The sequence below is a fragment of the Dendropsophus ebraccatus genome, chromosome 1 (genome assembly GCF_027789765.1).
Source record: "Dendropsophus ebraccatus isolate aDenEbr1 chromosome 1, aDenEbr1.pat, whole genome shotgun sequence".
NCBI lineage: Eukaryota > Metazoa > Chordata > Amphibia > Anura > Hylidae > Dendropsophus > Dendropsophus ebraccatus.
In genome coordinates, this window is record NC_091454.1 from 152,906,980 (window position 1) to 152,925,944 (window position 18,965).

The 18,965-nt window shown below is 43.4% G+C and overlaps 2 protein-coding genes across 3 annotated transcripts in view; both read left to right on the forward strand.

Annotated features, from left to right (window-relative positions):
* The window catches only part of LOC138800383 (threonine--tRNA ligase 2, cytoplasmic-like), a 32,369-nt gene extending 28,777 nt beyond the window's left edge, over positions 1–3,592 (forward strand). For both annotated transcript variants that reach the window (XM_069982020.1, XM_069982029.1), the window contains 4 exons: positions 198–302; positions 1,259–1,331; positions 1,528–1,642; positions 3,338–3,592. In XM_069982020.1, the coding sequence (XP_069838121.1) occupies positions 198–302; positions 1,259–1,331; positions 1,528–1,642; positions 3,338–3,486 (442 nt within the window). In that variant the 3' untranslated portion in view covers positions 3,487–3,592. The remainder of the gene's footprint in view (positions 1–197; positions 303–1,258; positions 1,332–1,527; positions 1,643–3,337) is intronic.
* A 2,381-nt stretch (positions 3,593–5,973) lies between these two features.
* Positions 5,974–18,665, forward strand: TM2D3 (TM2 domain containing 3). Its single transcript, XM_069982042.1, has 6 exons — positions 5,974–6,486; positions 10,993–11,085; positions 12,249–12,406; positions 14,084–14,264; positions 14,602–14,677; positions 16,837–18,665. The coding sequence occupies exons 1-6, from the start codon at positions 6,408–6,410 to the stop codon at positions 17,000–17,002; spliced, it is 753 nt and encodes a 250-aa protein (XP_069838143.1). The 5' UTR covers positions 5,974–6,407; the 3' UTR covers positions 17,003–18,665.
* The last annotated feature ends 300 nt before the right edge of the window (positions 18,666–18,965 follow it).

Here is an 18,965-nt window from a genome sequence, read left to right on the forward strand (position 1 = left end):
GCTGTACAAATGCTTCACACGCTATCATGATCATTTAATTCCGGACGCAGGTAGCTCTAAACAATGGCTGTTTACTACGGAACGGCCGTTGTTTGTACAGTATGTGAACATAGACTTAAAGTGTGACACGATATATCATTAAAATCGTATGAATACCATATTGATGGTCTTTAAGTTTTGTGTTTCTTCCACTGCAGCAAAGATGGGGATGATAGTAACCGACCAGTTATCATTCATCGTGCCATCTTAGGATCTGTGGAGCGGATGATAGCAATTCTTTGTGAAAATTATGGAGGAAAGTGGTAAGAATAAAGTCTAAAAATTTGTAGAATACATGTTGAGCATTGATAGAAAAAAAACATGAGATATTTTATCAATCTCAGGTTTGTTAGGCACAGCAAATTCACGTGAAGTTGATCTGAATGTAAATAATCTGTAGTGTATTACAGTACCAGCAAACTGGATGAAATTTTAATAAATTTGAATGGCTTTTAACTGTTTTGAATGGCATTGACTGTTTTTCCATGTACTGTACATAATCCACAGTGGCAAATTGTAAACATATTGGTACAATTCGGTGGCGTATCCACAGCATTTTTCCATTCTGTGTGGACATATTGTAAAGATATTGTCAGCAGGAGCATGTTTTGCTTTTGAAGATAGAAAAATAATGAAATGCTTAAAGGAAACCAATCAACACGATTGTACTGATATGGTTCCCTGCTGTACAGCATAGCAGGGAAAAAGGAATTTTATTCCACTACGCAAGGACGGGAGTGGGGCGGCAACTAGTCATCTGGGCGGGGAGCCACTCGTGACTACTCATGGCTCTCTGCCGGACACCTCGCAGTGCGGGGATGATTGACAGGCAGAGAGGCCACTAACAAGTCTCTGCCTGTCAATCATCTCCGCACTGTGTGGTGCCAGGCAGAGAGCCATGACTAGTCATGAGTGGCTTCCTGCCCAGATGAAACTCCTTTTTCCCTGATGTAAAGCTAATGCTGCAGGTGTGGCTCATAGTCTCGTGGAGCTGCACAGCAGAGCTATGCTGTACAGCAGGGAACCATATCAGTAAAATCACGTTGATTGGTTCCATTTAATTCGATTTTAATCTCCTCCTAGTGGCACCAGCCTATACCCACTGTGTCTGTGTCGCCCAATGATACGAGCGAGAAACCTTATTAGATATGTGTTAAACATATTAAGAACAATATGGAAAGTAAATATTATTTTTTTTCCTTTTTTTTTTTTCCATTAGGCCTTTTTGGCTCTCACCTCGACAAGTCATGGTAGTCCCTGTTGGACCGAGCTGTGATGACTATGCCCAGCAGGTATATATTCACATGATAGATTAAAATACCTTAAATTCTAATGTAATTGAATTATAAAGCAATGTTGTAGCGTCCCACTGAGGACATTGTGGTAGGAAGGCGAACCTCTTCCAATTGCTTTCACCTATTAGAGAGGAGATAGATATTTGTATATATCTCTAATGATGGTTTAATGTACTCTTGATTGTAATTATAGGTGTGCAAAGAATTTTTCGATGCAGGTTTTATGGCTGATGTGGACTTGGATCATAGCTGCACATTGAATAAGAAGATACGAAATGCACAACTGGCTCAGTACAACTTTATTTTTGGTAACTATAAAAGATTATCTGTGCTAGGCTAATGCAATAGCCTTTTTTTTTTTCTCCGAAAATTTAGACTACACAGCAGAATATTTTGAGTTTTTCAGAAGCTGTCTAAACACTCAGTAACAACTATGAATATAAAACATTGTTCTATGCAAAAATGCCGGTGGTATTAGCATATTATCAGACCTGTATTACAACTTGTTTTTATCTAAAATAAAACAACCCAATCTATCTAAAAGAACCCAATTGGAAGTCCTTGTATTGTTCTGTCTTAAATCAAATTCTTGTCGGACACTTCTTAGTTAGAAGATACAGGAGTTATAAACCCATACAGGACATGTACAAGCCAGAAAGACAGAAATGGCTGCACATCGCACCCATGGCTGACACGAAAGCTTATTCAGCTACATTTAAAACCAACATCAGAAGTTAGTATATAATTTGGCCAAACCATATTGCCTCATGTACCACGTGCAGGTCTTCTGATACACATGAGTCCCTAATCAAAAAACATCACTGTGCCGGTCAGCGACCACAATCCCGCAAAACGTGCGCATGCAGAGGGTCTGGTCCTGTGACAATGGGGTTGCAGGGTCATTCCGTGGCCTCCCTTCTCTGCTTGCGCACCTTTTGCGGGGATTGTGGTCGCTGACCGGCACAGTGATGTTTTTTGGTTAGGGACTCGTGTATCAGAAGACCTGCACGTGGTACATGAGGCAATATGGTTTGGCCAAATTATATACTAACTTCTGATGTTGGTTTTAAATGTAGCTGAATAAGCTTTCGTGTCAGCCATGGGTGTGATGTGCAGCCATTTCTGTCTTTTTGGCTTGTCCATACAGGACATGTGTTGGCCTGTCTCAGGACTGTTTTATGGTCCTTATACATGGGCCAGTTATCGGCAACGAGCTCTCCTAGAAACGCTCATTCAGCTAATAGTTGGCCCGCGTAAAAAAAAGTGCTAGCAATCAGCTGAGGAACTGCTTGTCGGCTGATTGGATCTTTTGTGTAGCGGTAAAATCCATTGTTATTGGCACTGCAAACTAGTGATCTCGCTGACCAGTGCTCGTTTGCTTCTGTACACGGTCCTATATTGGGCCTTATAAAAGGACCTTTAGTTATCTTAGAGTGTTATTGTCATTTTTAAAAACGTTTGATGTTTTGTCCAGACATGTCAAACATTTCAATCGCCTTGAGTCTCCAATTGTTAGTTAGTCAGGTGAAGCACACAACTGCAAGCTTCACTTCCTGGGTGGTTGCTCAATCCAACTGTTTGCAGGAGTTTGGCTCCATAGACTTATAATGGAGTCAGATCAGACAGTTGGTTGTGGAGAGGCCTAAGACCTTGTGTGATCTAATCTTTTGACATTGGCCATGTGTCTAAAGTTTTTACCAATGACAATAAACTTTAAAGCAATAACATAAACACTAAAACAATACAACATTGGATTGGGTAGACTATGTACACAAGTCGGGGAATTCAACATTTTTAATCTTAATCTACTGGCATAATTTTTTTCCCATGGGAATCTAGATCAATATTATGTTGGTAAATACTTTGTAGTAGAAAGATCCCAGATATGACAGATGGGGAAGGGAATTAGTCAGCTAACATTTACCAGTATTTTAGAGTAACATTTTCCCTCTTGTTTGTGTGGTAAATGGACATGATATTAAGTAGTTTCTCTGTTCTTCTAGTGGTTGGTGAAAAAGAGAAGGCAAACAATGCAGTCAACGTGCGGACTCGAGACAACAAGGTGCATGGAGAAGCATCTATAGCCCTGGCCATAGAAAAGCTGACTAAGTTAAAGAAGGTGCACAGTAAAAATGCTGAAGAGGAATTCTGAAGAATAAGGATCTGCTGATTCTGAATATAGGCCAATACTTTGTTGCCACTATTTAAAAAACTCAAATTGCTAATAAAGAAATCTTTGGTAATTTATTAATTATGAATATTTGTAGTGTTGTTTTATCATTTCCCCAGCAGAATGGTAGGAAATACAGATGACTTGCCCAACTCCATGTTACAAAGTCATATTCCCCATGTCAGACAATGGAAGCACAGATCCATATTCTACTTTTTGTTTTGTTCTTTTTTTCCTAATTCTTAGCTCTACACTATATATTCCCTTAGTAGAAGCTGATATGTTGTAGAGCTCAGTGCTGTAGGTGCTATTTGTCTGATAAGTATGAAAGGGTTGAAACTGTGAATACAGTAATACCTCTGTTCTCATATTTAATCGGTTCTGGAAGGCTGTTTCAGAACCGAGCATTGTGTAGATGGGGAACAATGTAAATGTTTTTAATTTGTTTTTATACTCCATGGGTCAGGTGCAGAGCAACCCAGAGAGTGTAAAGACTATTAGTAAGTAGCGGTGCATCCTGCACCACTACTTACTGTAAAGGAGCGGTGTTCACTGCAGCAGAGGCAGAGAGGGAGGCAGGAACAGGTGGCTATTTGAACTTGTCACGCTGCCCTTCTCTCCGCTGCGGGAACAGCTCCTCTAGCCCCTGGACCCATCTCGAGCTCTGGCTGGCCAGAGCATACACCGGCTGCTGCTTCTCCCTGGGCTCACCTCTGCTGGCCTTCCCAACCTCATTAGGCCGCAGCCATCCCCCTCTAATGCCCGCTGGGCAGTGCCAATTTCAAGTAGCCAGTGCCAAGTTTAAACAGACTCTGCTCCTGTCTTGGCTGTGAGGAATACCCATTTAGAGCGGGTGAGTCCCCTCAGGGGCATTGGAGGGGGATGACAGCGGCCTGGTCACAGGGTTCCAGAAGGTCGGGAAGGGCGGCGGAGGTAAGCCCAGGGAGAACCAGCAGCCGTGGCCGGTATATGCTCTGGCCAGCAGCTGCTAGACCAGTGAGCGGCTGGCTGGGGCTTGAGAAGGGTCCAGGGGGTGGAGGAGCTGTTCCATGCAGCCGGGAGAAGCATGGGCTGCTTGGCAAGTTCAAATAGCTGCCCATTCCTGTCTCTCTCTCTCTACCTCTGCTGCAGGGAACACAGGTTTAGATTTTGAACAAAACTTCAGGGGGAAATTTGGGAACTGAGGTATTACTCTATATATTGATGACATATGTGTATTCTAATGTGATGGATGCAGCCAATCGCTGTCCGTAGCAGTCTCACTGTATTCTAAGGCCAGTGATTGGTTGCAGTGGTCACATGGGTGTATGGGCATGTCATCACTTCAGCCAAATAAACAAGCACTAGTGGGGATTACTGGAGTGGCAGTGCATTTTTCAGGTGAGTATTATAATAATAATCTTATTTATATGGCACCGATATATTCTGCAGCTATATATATATATATATATATATATATAATATATAATATATGGATTGAGGGAACAGATAACAAGAGCTTACAGGCTATGAGGAGAGGGTTGGGGTTGGAGACAAAAGACAGAGGGGCAAAAGTGCTTCATTGCTACAATGGTCACACCATCTTTATAATTAAGATCATGCAGGTAAAAGTGAGTGAACCAGTCATCAACAAGTGACTGTATGTACAGGTCCTTTAAGGAATCTGATACGCCTGCCTAAAAAGATGAGTTTTGAGGGCTTATTAGAGATGAGTCTGCCTTTCTTAGGCAAGGCATTGTATATAACTGCGGCAGCTGGAGTGAAGTCCTAAAGGTGAGCGGTGCAGGTTCTGGAGGATACTAGGGGTTAGTCATTAGCAGAGCGTAGAGCAGGGGTATGGTGGTAGACAGAGATGAGGGAGGTGCAGCATTGTGTGGAGCTTTGTGGGTGAGCAGGAGAAGTTTATATTGTTTTCTGTGCTCAGTAGGAAGCCAATGTAGTGACTGGCACAAGAGAGGGCATGGGTGCAGGGGCTGGACAGGGCGAGGAGCCTGGCCGCTGCATGTTACATTGACTGGAGGGGAGAGAGTTTAGTGAAGGAAAGGCCGACGTAGGGAATTGCAATAGTCTAGATGGGAATGAATGAGAGTGACAATGAGAGTTTTAGAAGGGACAGATGTTAGGGATCATAGTTGGAATGTTGTGGTGGTTACACTGGCCCTGTTTCTCAATGCAGACCCTATGGTAGTGCTGGAGAGGATGAGCTCTGTACTCTGGGACCTTCAGCAGATCTAATTGGGGGAGGATTTTAGCTAATGAACCATCATATAGCATAGTGGTCATTACTCCTGGAGGAAGGTGCAGCCATTGAGCACATTATGGGCCAGATTTATCAAGCTGCTACAAACTGGCCCTCTCTGGGGTTTCCCACCGTGACCAATCACAGCTCTGGTTTTATATCTTAATGAGCTCTGGTACAATGTAACCTGAGCTGTGATTGGTTGCTGTGGGAAAAGCCAGTGTGAGGTAACACCTGGCTGTACGCATAGGGATCCATCACTCATAGTCTTTCTCCTTGTCCGCAATCTATCCCCGGCCTTTGTATAGGCAATCTGCGAACCAGCTGCCGCACTGCAAATTAGAAGCTGGAACCGGATCCCAATGACATGAGGCTTCGGGCCCGCATCATCAACGATGTAACATACAGCACGGTGGTCCCGGGCCCCTGGCTCCTTAGCTGTAGCGGAGCTACAACCCCCGTTATGCGCAGACACCCTCAGCTGTTTCCCCAGGAGAACCATAGGAACACGGACGTAACAGCAGCGCCGGCTCGTCCAATCACAACAGGAAATCGGCTGTGTGGGCGGAGCTAGAAGTGACAGCGAGACTTGGAACGCAAGGTGGAGCTTCTGCCGCTAGTTGTGGCTGCTCTGCGCAGAGAGAGCCGAGTCCCTGAGAACAACATGGCGGCCTGGTCGGTGCTGAAGCGGCTTTTCCATGTAGTGCTGTTCCTGTCTCAGCTCTATGTTTTCTCCGGCCGTGGTGAGTGTCCTGGCGGATAGCTGCCTGTGTGGTACAGTAAGGAGGGTGCAGCTGTCACTGTATTGTATATACGGGACAGGGGGACGTGTAGCCGGGTCTGTGCTGCTGCTGGTGACAGTGATGCCATAGAGACTGGTAGGAGACGTGTGGCCCTATGGGATCAGTGTGATCTCTGCCTGACTCCTAGTACTGGTGTAATGGCGGGGCGCATAGGACTGATGGCCTCAGAAACAGGGGCTCACCCTGAGGGCCCCCCATGGAGTGTATCACAGACATCCCCCTCAGACTAATGGGTGCCCCCCATAGCTGCTTACATAGGAGTGTATTATAGACATCCCCCTCAGACTAATGGGTGCCCCCCCCCCATAGCTGCTTACATAGGAGTGTATCATAGACATCCCCCCCTCAGACTAATGGGTGCCCCCCATAGCTGCTTACATAGGAGTGTATTATAGACATCCCCCTCAGACTAATAGGTGCCCCCATAGCTGCTTACATGGGAGTGTATTATAGACATCCCCCTCAGACTAATAGGTGCCCCCATAGCTGCTTACATAGGAGTGTATTATAGACATCCCCCTCAGACTAATGGGTGCCCCCCCCCCATAGCTGCTTACATAGGAGTGTATCATAGACACCCCCCCTCAGACTAATGGGTGCCCCCCCCATAGCTGCTTACATAGGAGTGTATTATAGACATCCCCCTCAGACTAATAGGTGCCCCCATAGCTGCTTACATAGGAGTGTATTATAGACATCCCCCTCAGACTAATGGGTGCCCCCCATAGCTGCTTACATAGGAGTGTATTATAGACATCCCCCTCAGACTAATGGGTGCCCCCCCCCCCATAGCTGCTTACATAGGAGTGTATCATAGACATCCCCCCTCAGACTAATGGGTGCCCCCCATAGCTGCTTACATAGGAGTGTATTATAGACATCCCCCCCTCAGACTAATGGGTGCCCCCCATAGCTGCTTACATAGGAGTGTATTATAGACATCCCCCTCAGACCAATAGGTGCCCCCCCATAGCTGCTTACATAGGAGTGTATTATAGACATCCCCCTCAGACTAATAGGTGCCCCCATAGCTGCTTACATAGGAGTGTATCATAGACATCCCCCCCTCAGACCAATGGGTGCCCCCCATAGCTGCTTACATAGGAGTGTATTATAGACATCCCCCTCAGACTAATAGGTGCCCCCATAGCTGCTTACATGGGAGTGTATTATAGACATCCCCCTCAGACTAATAGGTGCCCCCATAGCTGCTTACATAGGAGTGTATTATAGACATCCCCCTCAGACTAATGGGTGCCCCCCCCCATAGCTGCTTACATAGGAGTGTATCATAGACACCCCCCCTCAGACTAATGGGTGCCCCCCCCCATAGCTGCTTACATAGGAGTGTATTATAGACATCCCCCTCAGACTAATAGGTGCCCCCATAGCTGCTTACATAGGAGTGTATTATAGACATCCCCCTCAGACTAATGGGTGCCCCCCCCCATAGCTGCTTACGTAGGAGTGTATCATAGACACCCCCCCTCAGACTAATGGGTGCCCCCCCCCATAGCTGCTTACATAGGAGTGTATTATAGACATCCCCCTCAGACTAATAGGTGCCCCATAGCTGCTTACATAGGAGTGTATTATAGACATCCCCCTCAGACTAATGGGTGCCCCCCATAGCTGCTTACATAGGAGTGTATTATAGACATCCCCCTCAGACTAATGGGTGCCCCCCCCCATAGCTGCTTACATAGGAGTGTATCATAGACATCCCCCCTCAGACTAATGGGTGCCCCCCATAGCTGCTTACATAGGAGTGTATTATAGACATCCCCCCCTCAGACTAATGGGTGCCCCCCATAGCTGCTTACATAGGAGTGTATTATAGACATCCCCCTCAGACCAATAGGTGCCCCCCCATAGCTGCTTACATAGGAGTGTATTATAGACATCCCCCTCAGACTAATAGGTGCCCCCATAGCTGCTTACATAGGAGTGTATCATAGACATCCCCCCCTCAGACCAATGGGTGCCCCCCATAGCTGCTTACATAGGAGTGTATTATAGACATCCCCCTCAGACTAATAGGTGCCCCCATAGCTGCTTACATGGGAGTGTATCATAGACATCCCCCTCAGACTAATAGGTGCCCCCATAGCTGCTTACCCTGAGGTGCCACATAGATATCACCCAGACTAATGGGTTCCCCCCGTAGCTGCTTACCGGGGGTGTATCATAGACATTCTCTAGACAGACTAATGGGTGCCCCTTATAGCTGCTTACCGGGGGGTGTATTATAGACATCCCCCGACTAATTGGTGCCCCTTAAAGGACAAGTGCCATTAAAAACTTTTTCCCAGTAATTGAAGCACATTATAAAGTTATATAACTCTGTAATATGCTTCAATCACCTATCTGCCTCCCTTCCCTGTCTTTTCCCCCCTCCACCCCCCACCAGGAAGTGTCCTAACTCACACAGACCTGATTACTGTCGTCACCGGTCACCAAGCTCTTCTCTCAGCTCCTTCTCCTGTTACACTAGCCTCTCCCCCTCCCCTGCCTTGTCAGGTGACAGCTTGCTCAGCTCCCATTGGCTGAACAACTGCAAGCCATCACTCTTCACATGTCATGCTTATCTTCCCTCTGACTGACTGCGGCACTTAGGCAGCTCCCCCCTCCCCTCATACCCTCTCTCCTGCTGCCCTGGACTCAATGAAGCAGTCATGTCACTAGAGAAGATAAGCTGAGCAAGCAGAGTCACCTGACAAGTAGGGGGAGGGGGAGGCTGGTGTAACAGGACCTAGAGCAGCCCTCCTGCTGATGACTCATCCTCACAAGAAGGAGCTGCCTGGTGACGGTGACGACAGTAATCAGGTCTGTGTGAGATAGGACACTTCCTGGTGGAGGGGGGAAAAGACAGGGAAGGGAGGCAGATAGGTGATTGAAGCACATTACACAGTTATATAACTTTGTAATCTGCTTCAATTACTGGGAAAAAGGTTTTCATGGCACTTGTCCTTTAAGTGCCACATAGATATCACCCAGACTAATAGGTGCCCCCCATAGCTTCTTACCTGGGGATGTATCATAGACATTCTCTAGTGCTTACTCTGAGGTGTCTCATAAACATCTCCCAAACCATAGGGTGCCCCCATAGCTGCTCTTAGGAGTGCTTCATGTATATAGAGCCTGATATAGTAGAAGGAATACAGCAGACAGCCATCAATCTGTACTGATATGAGCGGGCAGAGCCCCTGGGGTCCACCGGATCTCATCTAGTATCAGACCACTGCACATTTCTGTGACATTGTAATGTCCTTTATTGGGTAGCTACACCAAATGTTATGCTCAGTGCAGGTTCCTGGGCAGGCCACTACAGACACCTGCATGGGATGTAATCCTGCTAGCAGCCAGCAGGAGCGACCTACAAGAGCAACCTATGGGACCTGCTAATGGATGGAGGAGAAAAACATAGCCACATTACAGCTCAGTGTTCAGCATTGGGACCAAACTGCACAGAATATAGAAAGTTTTCTTCCTGCAGTAAAGAGAATCTGTCAGCTACTATTCACATTGCAAACTGCTGACGCTGTTATATAGCCTTTAGGACAAGGAGACACATGGTACCTTTCATATATCTATCTGTGCTTCCAGAACATAGAAAAATGTTTTTATTAAATTTTATAAAGAGTCAAAAAGGCCTTTCAGTGTGTTTCTTACATATACTAATACCAGCTAAGTATGAAGGCCCCCCGCAGACATCAGACATGTTAACCAAACCTATTGCCTTACTAATGTATATAGGAGAGGAGGATCTTTTTGTTCTCACAGAGGAGTCTGACAGCAGCTGACACCTCCTCTCTTCATTCAGACATATGAATGCTTGTCCAAGCTGAACTTGCAAGCATATGGTAGGTGGAATCATTAAAGCCCTTCGAAAATCTTTGGCTTAAGAAGAAACAATTGCCCTTTGAGGATTTTTCCTGTATACATGGCTTCTGAAGGCCTTGGTCCTGAAAAGGTTAACTGGAGATAGTTCAACATTAGAAAAACACAAATCCAGTATTTCTGAAGGCCATAAAAATCCATCAGATAAGAATATGGGGTACGTGACAGCTTGTGTGTTTTGGACATGTAACACATTATGTTTTTTGTATCTTTATCTGGTGGATTTTTATGGTCTCTAGCATTACTGTATTAGCGTTTTTCCAGTGCTGTATACAGGGTTATTGCAGTGTGTAGCGCTGAACCTTATGAAGTCTGTGCATATGAACTCCGCGATCAGCAGTACTAGTCCTGAAAGGCTTGCTGGATTCTGTTGTATTGTAGAGTGTAGTCACTTATGCCTCTCACAACTGTATACTGGGTATAATTACGCTGTAGACACATCAGAAATGGGGTGTGAACAGGGCCTTAAAGATTAGGATTTGGATGTGATGCCTCAACTTTTGCCTGAATCTCAGTTTTTATCTTTATCTTCCATTTTCTTCCCAGGGTCCTTGAGTTTTGAGCACTTTCAAGCAGCAGCACAAGCTCTGCAAGACCAAGCTCCGTCCTCCACCATGCTGCCAAGCATCAAAGTAGTTGGTAATTGTTTTAGTTTAGATGCTGCTGGAATAGTAGCTTCATCTGCTACATTCATCCTGTTCTTTCTGTTTAAACCGACAACTACTTAGGGCTGTCTTAATTTACTGTTTGACATGGTTGTCTGATAGTTGAAGAAGCCCTGATGCCTGGAATGAAATGGCCATAACCCATTTAGTTTTTCTTTACGTGACAACATCAGTCCTAACCAGACGCTATATCAGGAATTGCAGTTCAAGAGATGGGAGCTGTGCTGCAGCTGCTGATCCACCTCTTAGGGACAGCTCTGCTTTAACAACTTATACATCTCGTCATTTACTATAGATGACAATTGGACTACTTAATTCAAGATTTCTTCAATAAAAGAGGGAAGCTTAGACATATATACTAATGTATTAAAAGGTATTATGGTCTAAACTTATTGATATCCTCAGGATAGCTTGCCGCTATTGCATTGTGGGGTTTCCACACCCGGCATGCCTGCTAATCCGCTGTGTGCCAGAGTTGCAGTGGCCACACATATAGAGAACAGAGGCGTAAACAGATGGCATTGTTCTCTGTGTAGTGACTGTGCTGGTTTACTTCAGCGAGAGCTGAGCTGCAATAACCTAGAACAGCTGTCTGCTTCCAGCTGTTACAGTAGAGACTTGCCTCTGGTAGAGATAACCGAATTTACAGTAATAACGAAGCAAAGCTTCATTATCTGTGCAATCCGCTCATCAGTTGCTGCCTTGTAACTTGCTCCTGTTCTATGCCGCTCCTCCTTGGGTGCTGGGAAAAGCTGGATCCAGTCCTGGGAAACTGAGGCTTTGTTATAACTGCAAATTCTCTCATCTCTAGTCTCTGGCTTTAAATGGGCACTGTTGTTACCAGTAAATAATTGTAAATCAGCAGGAGAGATAATGTACTACATCTTTGCAATGTACTTCATTTTTGCCTATCCACATGATATACAATGCTGTACATTCAGCCACGAGGTGTCTCAGTTGAAACAGTGAACATGAATGCTGATTGGCCAGCTGCTGTTATATTAACTATATATATTTTAATTTTTTATATGTCATGACAGCTACAGTTTAAGGCTATGTTTCTCCATTTCTTTAGTATAAAGAATAATATAATTAAAATATTTTTTAGATATGCAGTTTGCTAATTTTTTCTTCCAGAAACCACGGTCATGCCTTCTTACATATCCAAATGTCCAAGCAACGGGCTTTGCAGCAAGTTACCAGCAGACTGTATGACCTGTAATATGAACCACTCTTGTATCTACGGCAAGCCTGTCACCTTTGACTGTAGGGCCAAACCTCAGGTTATGTGTGTGGTAAGTGAATAGAATCAAACAATGTTCCAGCGGACTCCATTTTTTTTTTAAGTGACTTTTCTTTTTACAGTGATAAGAGACAGTAAATGTCATAAGCCAATGCCATATTCACTCAAACTTTCAAGGGATTTCATCTTAAAATACACTCCTCTCTATAGCCTGATAATATTATTCACTTTTGATTAGAACTTTTGGATTGTGGGTGGTTCTGGCTGAATCTAATGTGCTGTGATAGTCTTTCTGGCCAAGTAAAGCAGTTGCTGAACAGCCAGCTCCATTTCATCCTCAACTTCTTCCAGTGGACTATAGGTACATGTCTTTTAGTTACTTTCATAATGGAGTTTTGCACATACATATGAGATTTTTCTTTTCATCTACCTTCTTAAAGTGTAATTGCAATAATGTCATCAACAATATTGTGTACTGAGCAATGCATATATTTCATATACCTCAGTAATATGCTTCTTTGGCCTCAGCACTTAAAGGGAACCAATCAGCACTATTGGGCTGATATGGTTCCCTGGAGCAATGTATAAAGCTCCTGCAGCCTCCGTGGCATGTACCAGCCGCGGCTGCAGCAGGAGCTTTATACCGGAGGAAAATGACTAGTCACCGCGCTCTCCCTGTCAGTGTGCTCGGTGGGATGATTGACAGGCAGAGAGGCCAGTAACGGACCTCTCTGCCTGTCAGTCATTCCTGCGGAGCGCGCTGAAAGGTAGAGTGCTGTGAGTAGACATGGGCGTGGTGTCGCCCAGATGACTACTTCCCCCGCCCGTGTCTGTCACAAGCTGGGGGAATAAAAGTCATTTTCCTCCGGCATAAATCACCTGCTGCAGCCGCGGCCGGTACGTGCCAAGGCTGCTGCAGGAGCTTTATACATACCATACTCCCAATTGGGCTGATTGGTTCCCTTTAAAAATACAGAGGGAGCATACCCAGACAAAGTCTTACATAGTAAAATATTACATCTGGAACCTTTGTCCATCCAGCTGTTGCAAAACCACAATCTCCATCCTACCTGAACAGCCAAAACTTTAGTTATTACATAGTTACTATTACAAAGTAAGCAATTAAAGGGCCATGCTCACAAGCACTTAGTCTGTAAGTACATGGTGGTGATACAGGGAGTAAGAAGTGCTTATTTTATACAGTTGCACAGCCATCTAAAAATGAATGAATAAGAATTGGGTTACACATGGGTAGGGTGTTAGACATTTATGTAGGGCAGTGCTTCTCAAACTGTGAGGCGCCCCCTAGTTTTTGGTGAGGCCCAGAAGGGGAAACAGTTTTCACAAAAGTGGCTATGATCTGCACAGTCCTTTTGCTTTTTGCAACAGTCTCCATTTTAACAATATTATTAAGTTATTTTGTACTTGCTTTTTTGGTATATAGAGCTTAGGAGAAAGGTAGCCCTAGCATTATTTTCAGTTTTTAAATGGACTTTTATCACAGATGGTGAAGCCTAGTCTTTTCCTCGGTCAGTCTGGGGAGGCCCAGGCACTGATTTGGTCTGTTAGGTGAGGCTCCAGTAGAAAAAGTTTGAGAAGCGCTGATGTAGAGAGTTGTGTGGGTGATCGTAAGTTTATTGTATTCTATATTGAATTGGCAAATAGTTCTATGTTTCTATAGTTCTATAGTTTCTTTGTTCACTATTTACTTTTTATGTTTTATACACAGGATGATAACCATCAACAACAAGAAAATTTCACAACGAACATGACTTGTCAGTTTTGCTGGCAGCTCCCTCCATCTGAGTATGAGTGTACTAAATCCAATTCTAGCATTTGCATGACTGTTTCCTGTCCTCGGCAGCGTTACAATGCTACATGTACAGTAAAGGATCACGTCCAATGTTTAGGTATGCCTCTCGGCGGAGATGCACTCTCTTTTATCAATTTATTGTGTTCTGTCTGGATTTGTTCTTTCAGTGGTTACTAAGCAGCCATTAACTCAAACTTTCACGTTGTCAGTCAGATTACATTTCCTTTTTAGCAAAACAAAATATTATTATTAGTATTATTATTAGTAGTAGCAGCAGTAGTATCATCATCTCAGAAGCAGCTAAATAAGATATGTAAAGATCTCACCAAAGAGAATTATATTTCTAGGTGATTTTGCTTTTAGAAATCTACTTGGTCGCAGAACTTAGATTTAGATTTTTTGCTGTATGACAACTGTAAATATTTGTTTTGCAGGAAACCGTGTGTTTCTTAAGATGCTGTACTGTAACTGGACAGGAGGCTACAAGTGGTCCACTGCTCTAACTCTCAGGTCAGGCTCTATTCTCCGGATGGAGACCATAATTTTATCTTTTTTTTTTGTGATCATTAAGTTAGTATACCACAAAGGTATATATGATATATGCCACATATGTATATAGCAAAAAAAAAGTCAATGTAATGTCTATGCCATAGATATTCCTGGTGTGACTGGAGACTATTAGCATAATTGATAATTAATATGCATTCTTCATAGTGTACTGCATTACGGGGCATCCACATCAGCCAGTGTCAGGAAAAGGAGTAGACTGAAACCCCTTCGTAAACCCCATTTGTCTAAGTTTGGGTTTTGTGTTATCTCCATATATTATTTGCTGTAAGCAGGGTTTGGTAATTGCAAAGCAGGAGCTGTATTTCTAAAGTAAATTCAGTATAAATGATAAACAAAGCAGATACTATGTTTGCACCTTGACTAATATAAAGTGTGAAGTGCCCCCATATTAGTTATGGCTCCAGTGCACTGCTTCCTCTTCAACACCGCCATGCAGAAGAGAGAAGCATTAAAGGACAACTCCGGCCAAAACATATTTTTTAATATGTTATTACTTATGGAAAGTTGTACAAATTCCTAATGTACATTAATTATGGCAAATGTACATATACTGCTATTTCCCTTAATTTAGTAGATCATGGAGACTTCAAATTTTCTCAAAAACCGTGATGTCACAAATCTTTTGTAATTTCTATGGAGTGTCCAGCAGGGGGCACACTTTATATAAAAGTCAATGAGTACCATTGACTTCTATATATAGTGCGCCCCCTGCTGGACACTGTATGGATTCAATGGATGTCTATGTAACACATGTCTATGTATGCACACATATACACTGTACTACTCCTCCCATCAACTGCTCATAGTATGAGCAGATGATGGGGGAGTAGTACCAGGGCTATCCTCATCACATGCACATCCCTGCCGCCGCTGACATTGCCGCTGCTGATGCACTCACATGCCCTGCTGGGGACTGACTGCAGAGCTCACTGCCGCCCCAGACTCCTGCCAACTCATTCCCTGATGTCACCCCTGGCAGCTTGGGTGACATCAGGGAACGACTCGGCAGGAGGCTGGGGCGGCGGTGAGCTCAGCAGTCAGTCCCCAGTAGGGCATGTGAGTAGTGCATCAGCGAAGGCAATGTCAGCGACTGTGGCATCAGCAGGGACGTGCATGTGATGGGGATAGCCCTGGTACTACTCCCCTATCATCTGCTTATACTATGAGCAGATGATGGGAGGAGTAGTACAGTTTATATGTGTGCATACATAGACATGTGTTACATAGACATCCATTGAATCCATAGAGTGTCTAGCAGGGGGCGCACTATATATAGAAGTCAATGGTACTCATTGACTTCTATGTATTGTGCATCTCCTGCTGGATATTCCATAGGAATTACAACTGATTCATGACGTCACGGTTTTTGAGAGAATTTGAAGTCTCCATAATTTACTAAATTAAGGGAAATAGCCCTATATGTGCATTTCCCATAATTAATTTACATTACTTATGGAAAGTTAGAAATGTACATTAATTATGGGAAATGCACATATAGGGCTATTTCACGTAATTTAGTAGATTATGGAGACTTCAAATTTCCTCAAAAACCGTGACGTCACGAATCAGTTGTAATTCCTATGGAATGTCCAGCAGGATATGCACAATACATAGAAGTCAATGAGTACCATTGACTTCTATATACAGTGCGCCCCCTGCTGGACACTCTATGGATTCAATGGATGTCTATGTAACACATGTCTATGTAACACATGTCTATGTAACACATGTCTATGTATGCACACATATACACTGTACTACTCCCTCCATCATCTGCACATAGTATAAGCAGATGATAGGGGAGTAGTACCAGTGCTATTCCCATTAGGAATTTTTCTAACTTTCCATAAGTAATATCATATTAAAAATACTTTTGGCCGAACTTCTCCTTTAATGCAGAGGAGAGGTGGAACAGGGTGACTGTCGCAGCTCTGTTCATTCAAACCGAGTGCTGAATTCTGTCCAGTGTTGATCAGATAGTTATCACCTGTCCTGTGAATAGGGAATAACTTTTAATTTTGGGATAACCCTTTTAGAAATACATCTCCAAAGAAAAGCTGTAGCTGTATTGTAATATGTGTTTTGGATTCTTCTTTCAGCATTACCCTTGGAGGCTTTGGAGCTGACCGTTTCTACCTGGGCCAGTGGAGAGAGGGACTGGGAAAGCTCTTCAGTTTTGGAGGACTGGGGATTTGGACTCTCATTGATGTATTTCTAATCTGCGTTGGATATGTTGGACCTGCGGATGGTTCACTATATATTTAAAGTCTTGGGACCTGAGATAGAAAGAACAAGCCTCAGCTTTTCAGAACACTCAAGCTTCTGGTTGTTCTGTTTGTATATCCTCTGTAATGTACGGTATCTGTACTAAATTTGCCTTTTCATTAAGGTTGGCTTTCTTAAGCATATTTATCTCCAACTGTGATCTTTATTGTATGGTTTTATTTTTTTTTTCTATGAAAAATGCAATTTTTTTTCGTTAAAAGGGTATTTCAGTCTCGATGCCAATGTGATGGCATATTGCTACGATGTCAATCTTTTTGACATCCACTGATCTTGAGAACTAAGGGGCTGAAGTGCTGAATCTGTGCTGCTGCCCCTTCATTCTCAGGATTAGTGTGGTCCCAGATGTCAGACCCCTACTGGTAGTAGTAATAGTATATTCTAGCCTCACTCTTTCACTGATGCCGCAGAGTAATTGCTGCATAGCAGGTGCATGGGGCAATCTGTACTCTCCTGAACTGTCAAATAACCGGGTACTGCTATGCAGAGAGAAACAGCGATGGCCTCAGCCCGTTGTCAGGATTAGTGCGGGTCCCAGAAGTCAGACCCCTAGCTATCACTTTAAGATTGGAGTACATGTTAAGCTTGACCAAATTGCAATGTAATTCATCTTAAAGTATGCTATTATTACTGTCTTTTTCTGAGAAGATAGCTGCATAAATGATTTGGAATGTTCTCCGAATGCATGTGGTTTTTAGGTATATTTTGTTCGTTTTCATACACACAAAGCCTCAGACTTATCCTTCTGAAAATGGTACACAGTCTAAATGAAAGCTGAGCTGTGATTGGTTGTTCCAAAAATGGGACAAAAAAATCTCTGCCTCTTGGTATGTTGCTGCCACTAGGGGCTGATCAGTATATGGCTCTTATTCAGGTCAAACCAGAAACAAAGTAATGGTTTCCTGGTGTCTACCCGTAGATGTAGTAATAAAGCATTGTTGCCATATCAAGTAAATCATTTGCATGGTGGCTGTTTGTTTTTTTAGCCACTTCCTGAGTGTACTTTACAGCTATTTCTGGGCACTTTCTGCGTTGTGGTAAAGTTATGTTCACGTATAAAAGCTAACTTATCCTTGTGGTGTGTAGACATACACCAAAGTGTATATGAAGTGGACCCATTGACTATATTTGGAAAATTTGTGATACTGCACATTGTAGGACTCAAAAAGATAGATGGCCTGCAAGAAAAACCTATATACACGTTGATATGTACAAAATGTAGTCACTGGTATACTATGTTCAGTCTATTAAATTCAATGGATCTATTGCAGGTGTCCTGTGCGATTTGGCTGCATACTGGTTTTCTTACTTTAACCACAGGTATATGGTACTTTTCATATGTGAACTTTAAAATGCATCTCAGTAGTTAATTTCTTTTATGTAGCGTTGGCTGTTTCCACTGAGTCCTGTTTTATATTGCCTTTACCCATCAAGTCGTCATATCTCCAATACACAACCAAGCAGATGGCCATGTTACGGGTTTAGTCTGAAATCTTAAAAGTTCCTATTGCACTGCATTCCTGTATAGCAGATGTAAAACTAGCTCTCTTGCCTCAGGATTACGACAATGCATATATGTAAATAAGTGATGTAAAGTAAATGACAAATAAAGATTTCTTTCTAAAGGATGAGTGTGTTCTCATAACGCTCTTGTTTTGTGTTGTTTTGAAACTAGAGTCTTTTGGAGTGTAGACTGGGGGCCTGGATACTTGTGGGCATGTGGAATAGGTTTATTACATTATCGTGTGTGAATTACTCTAATAATCTACAGAAATTATTCTACTTTTAGTTGTATACCAATAGACAGAGTAGGTTCAGTTCAAACAATTTGCTAAACTACTCTGGAACCTATTTGAAATTCTGCACCAAAGTCTGTAATAAAATCTGCATGTCTTCTATGTGGAGTCTGGGGCATTTGTGCTCGGACATACTGTATCTGTATAGG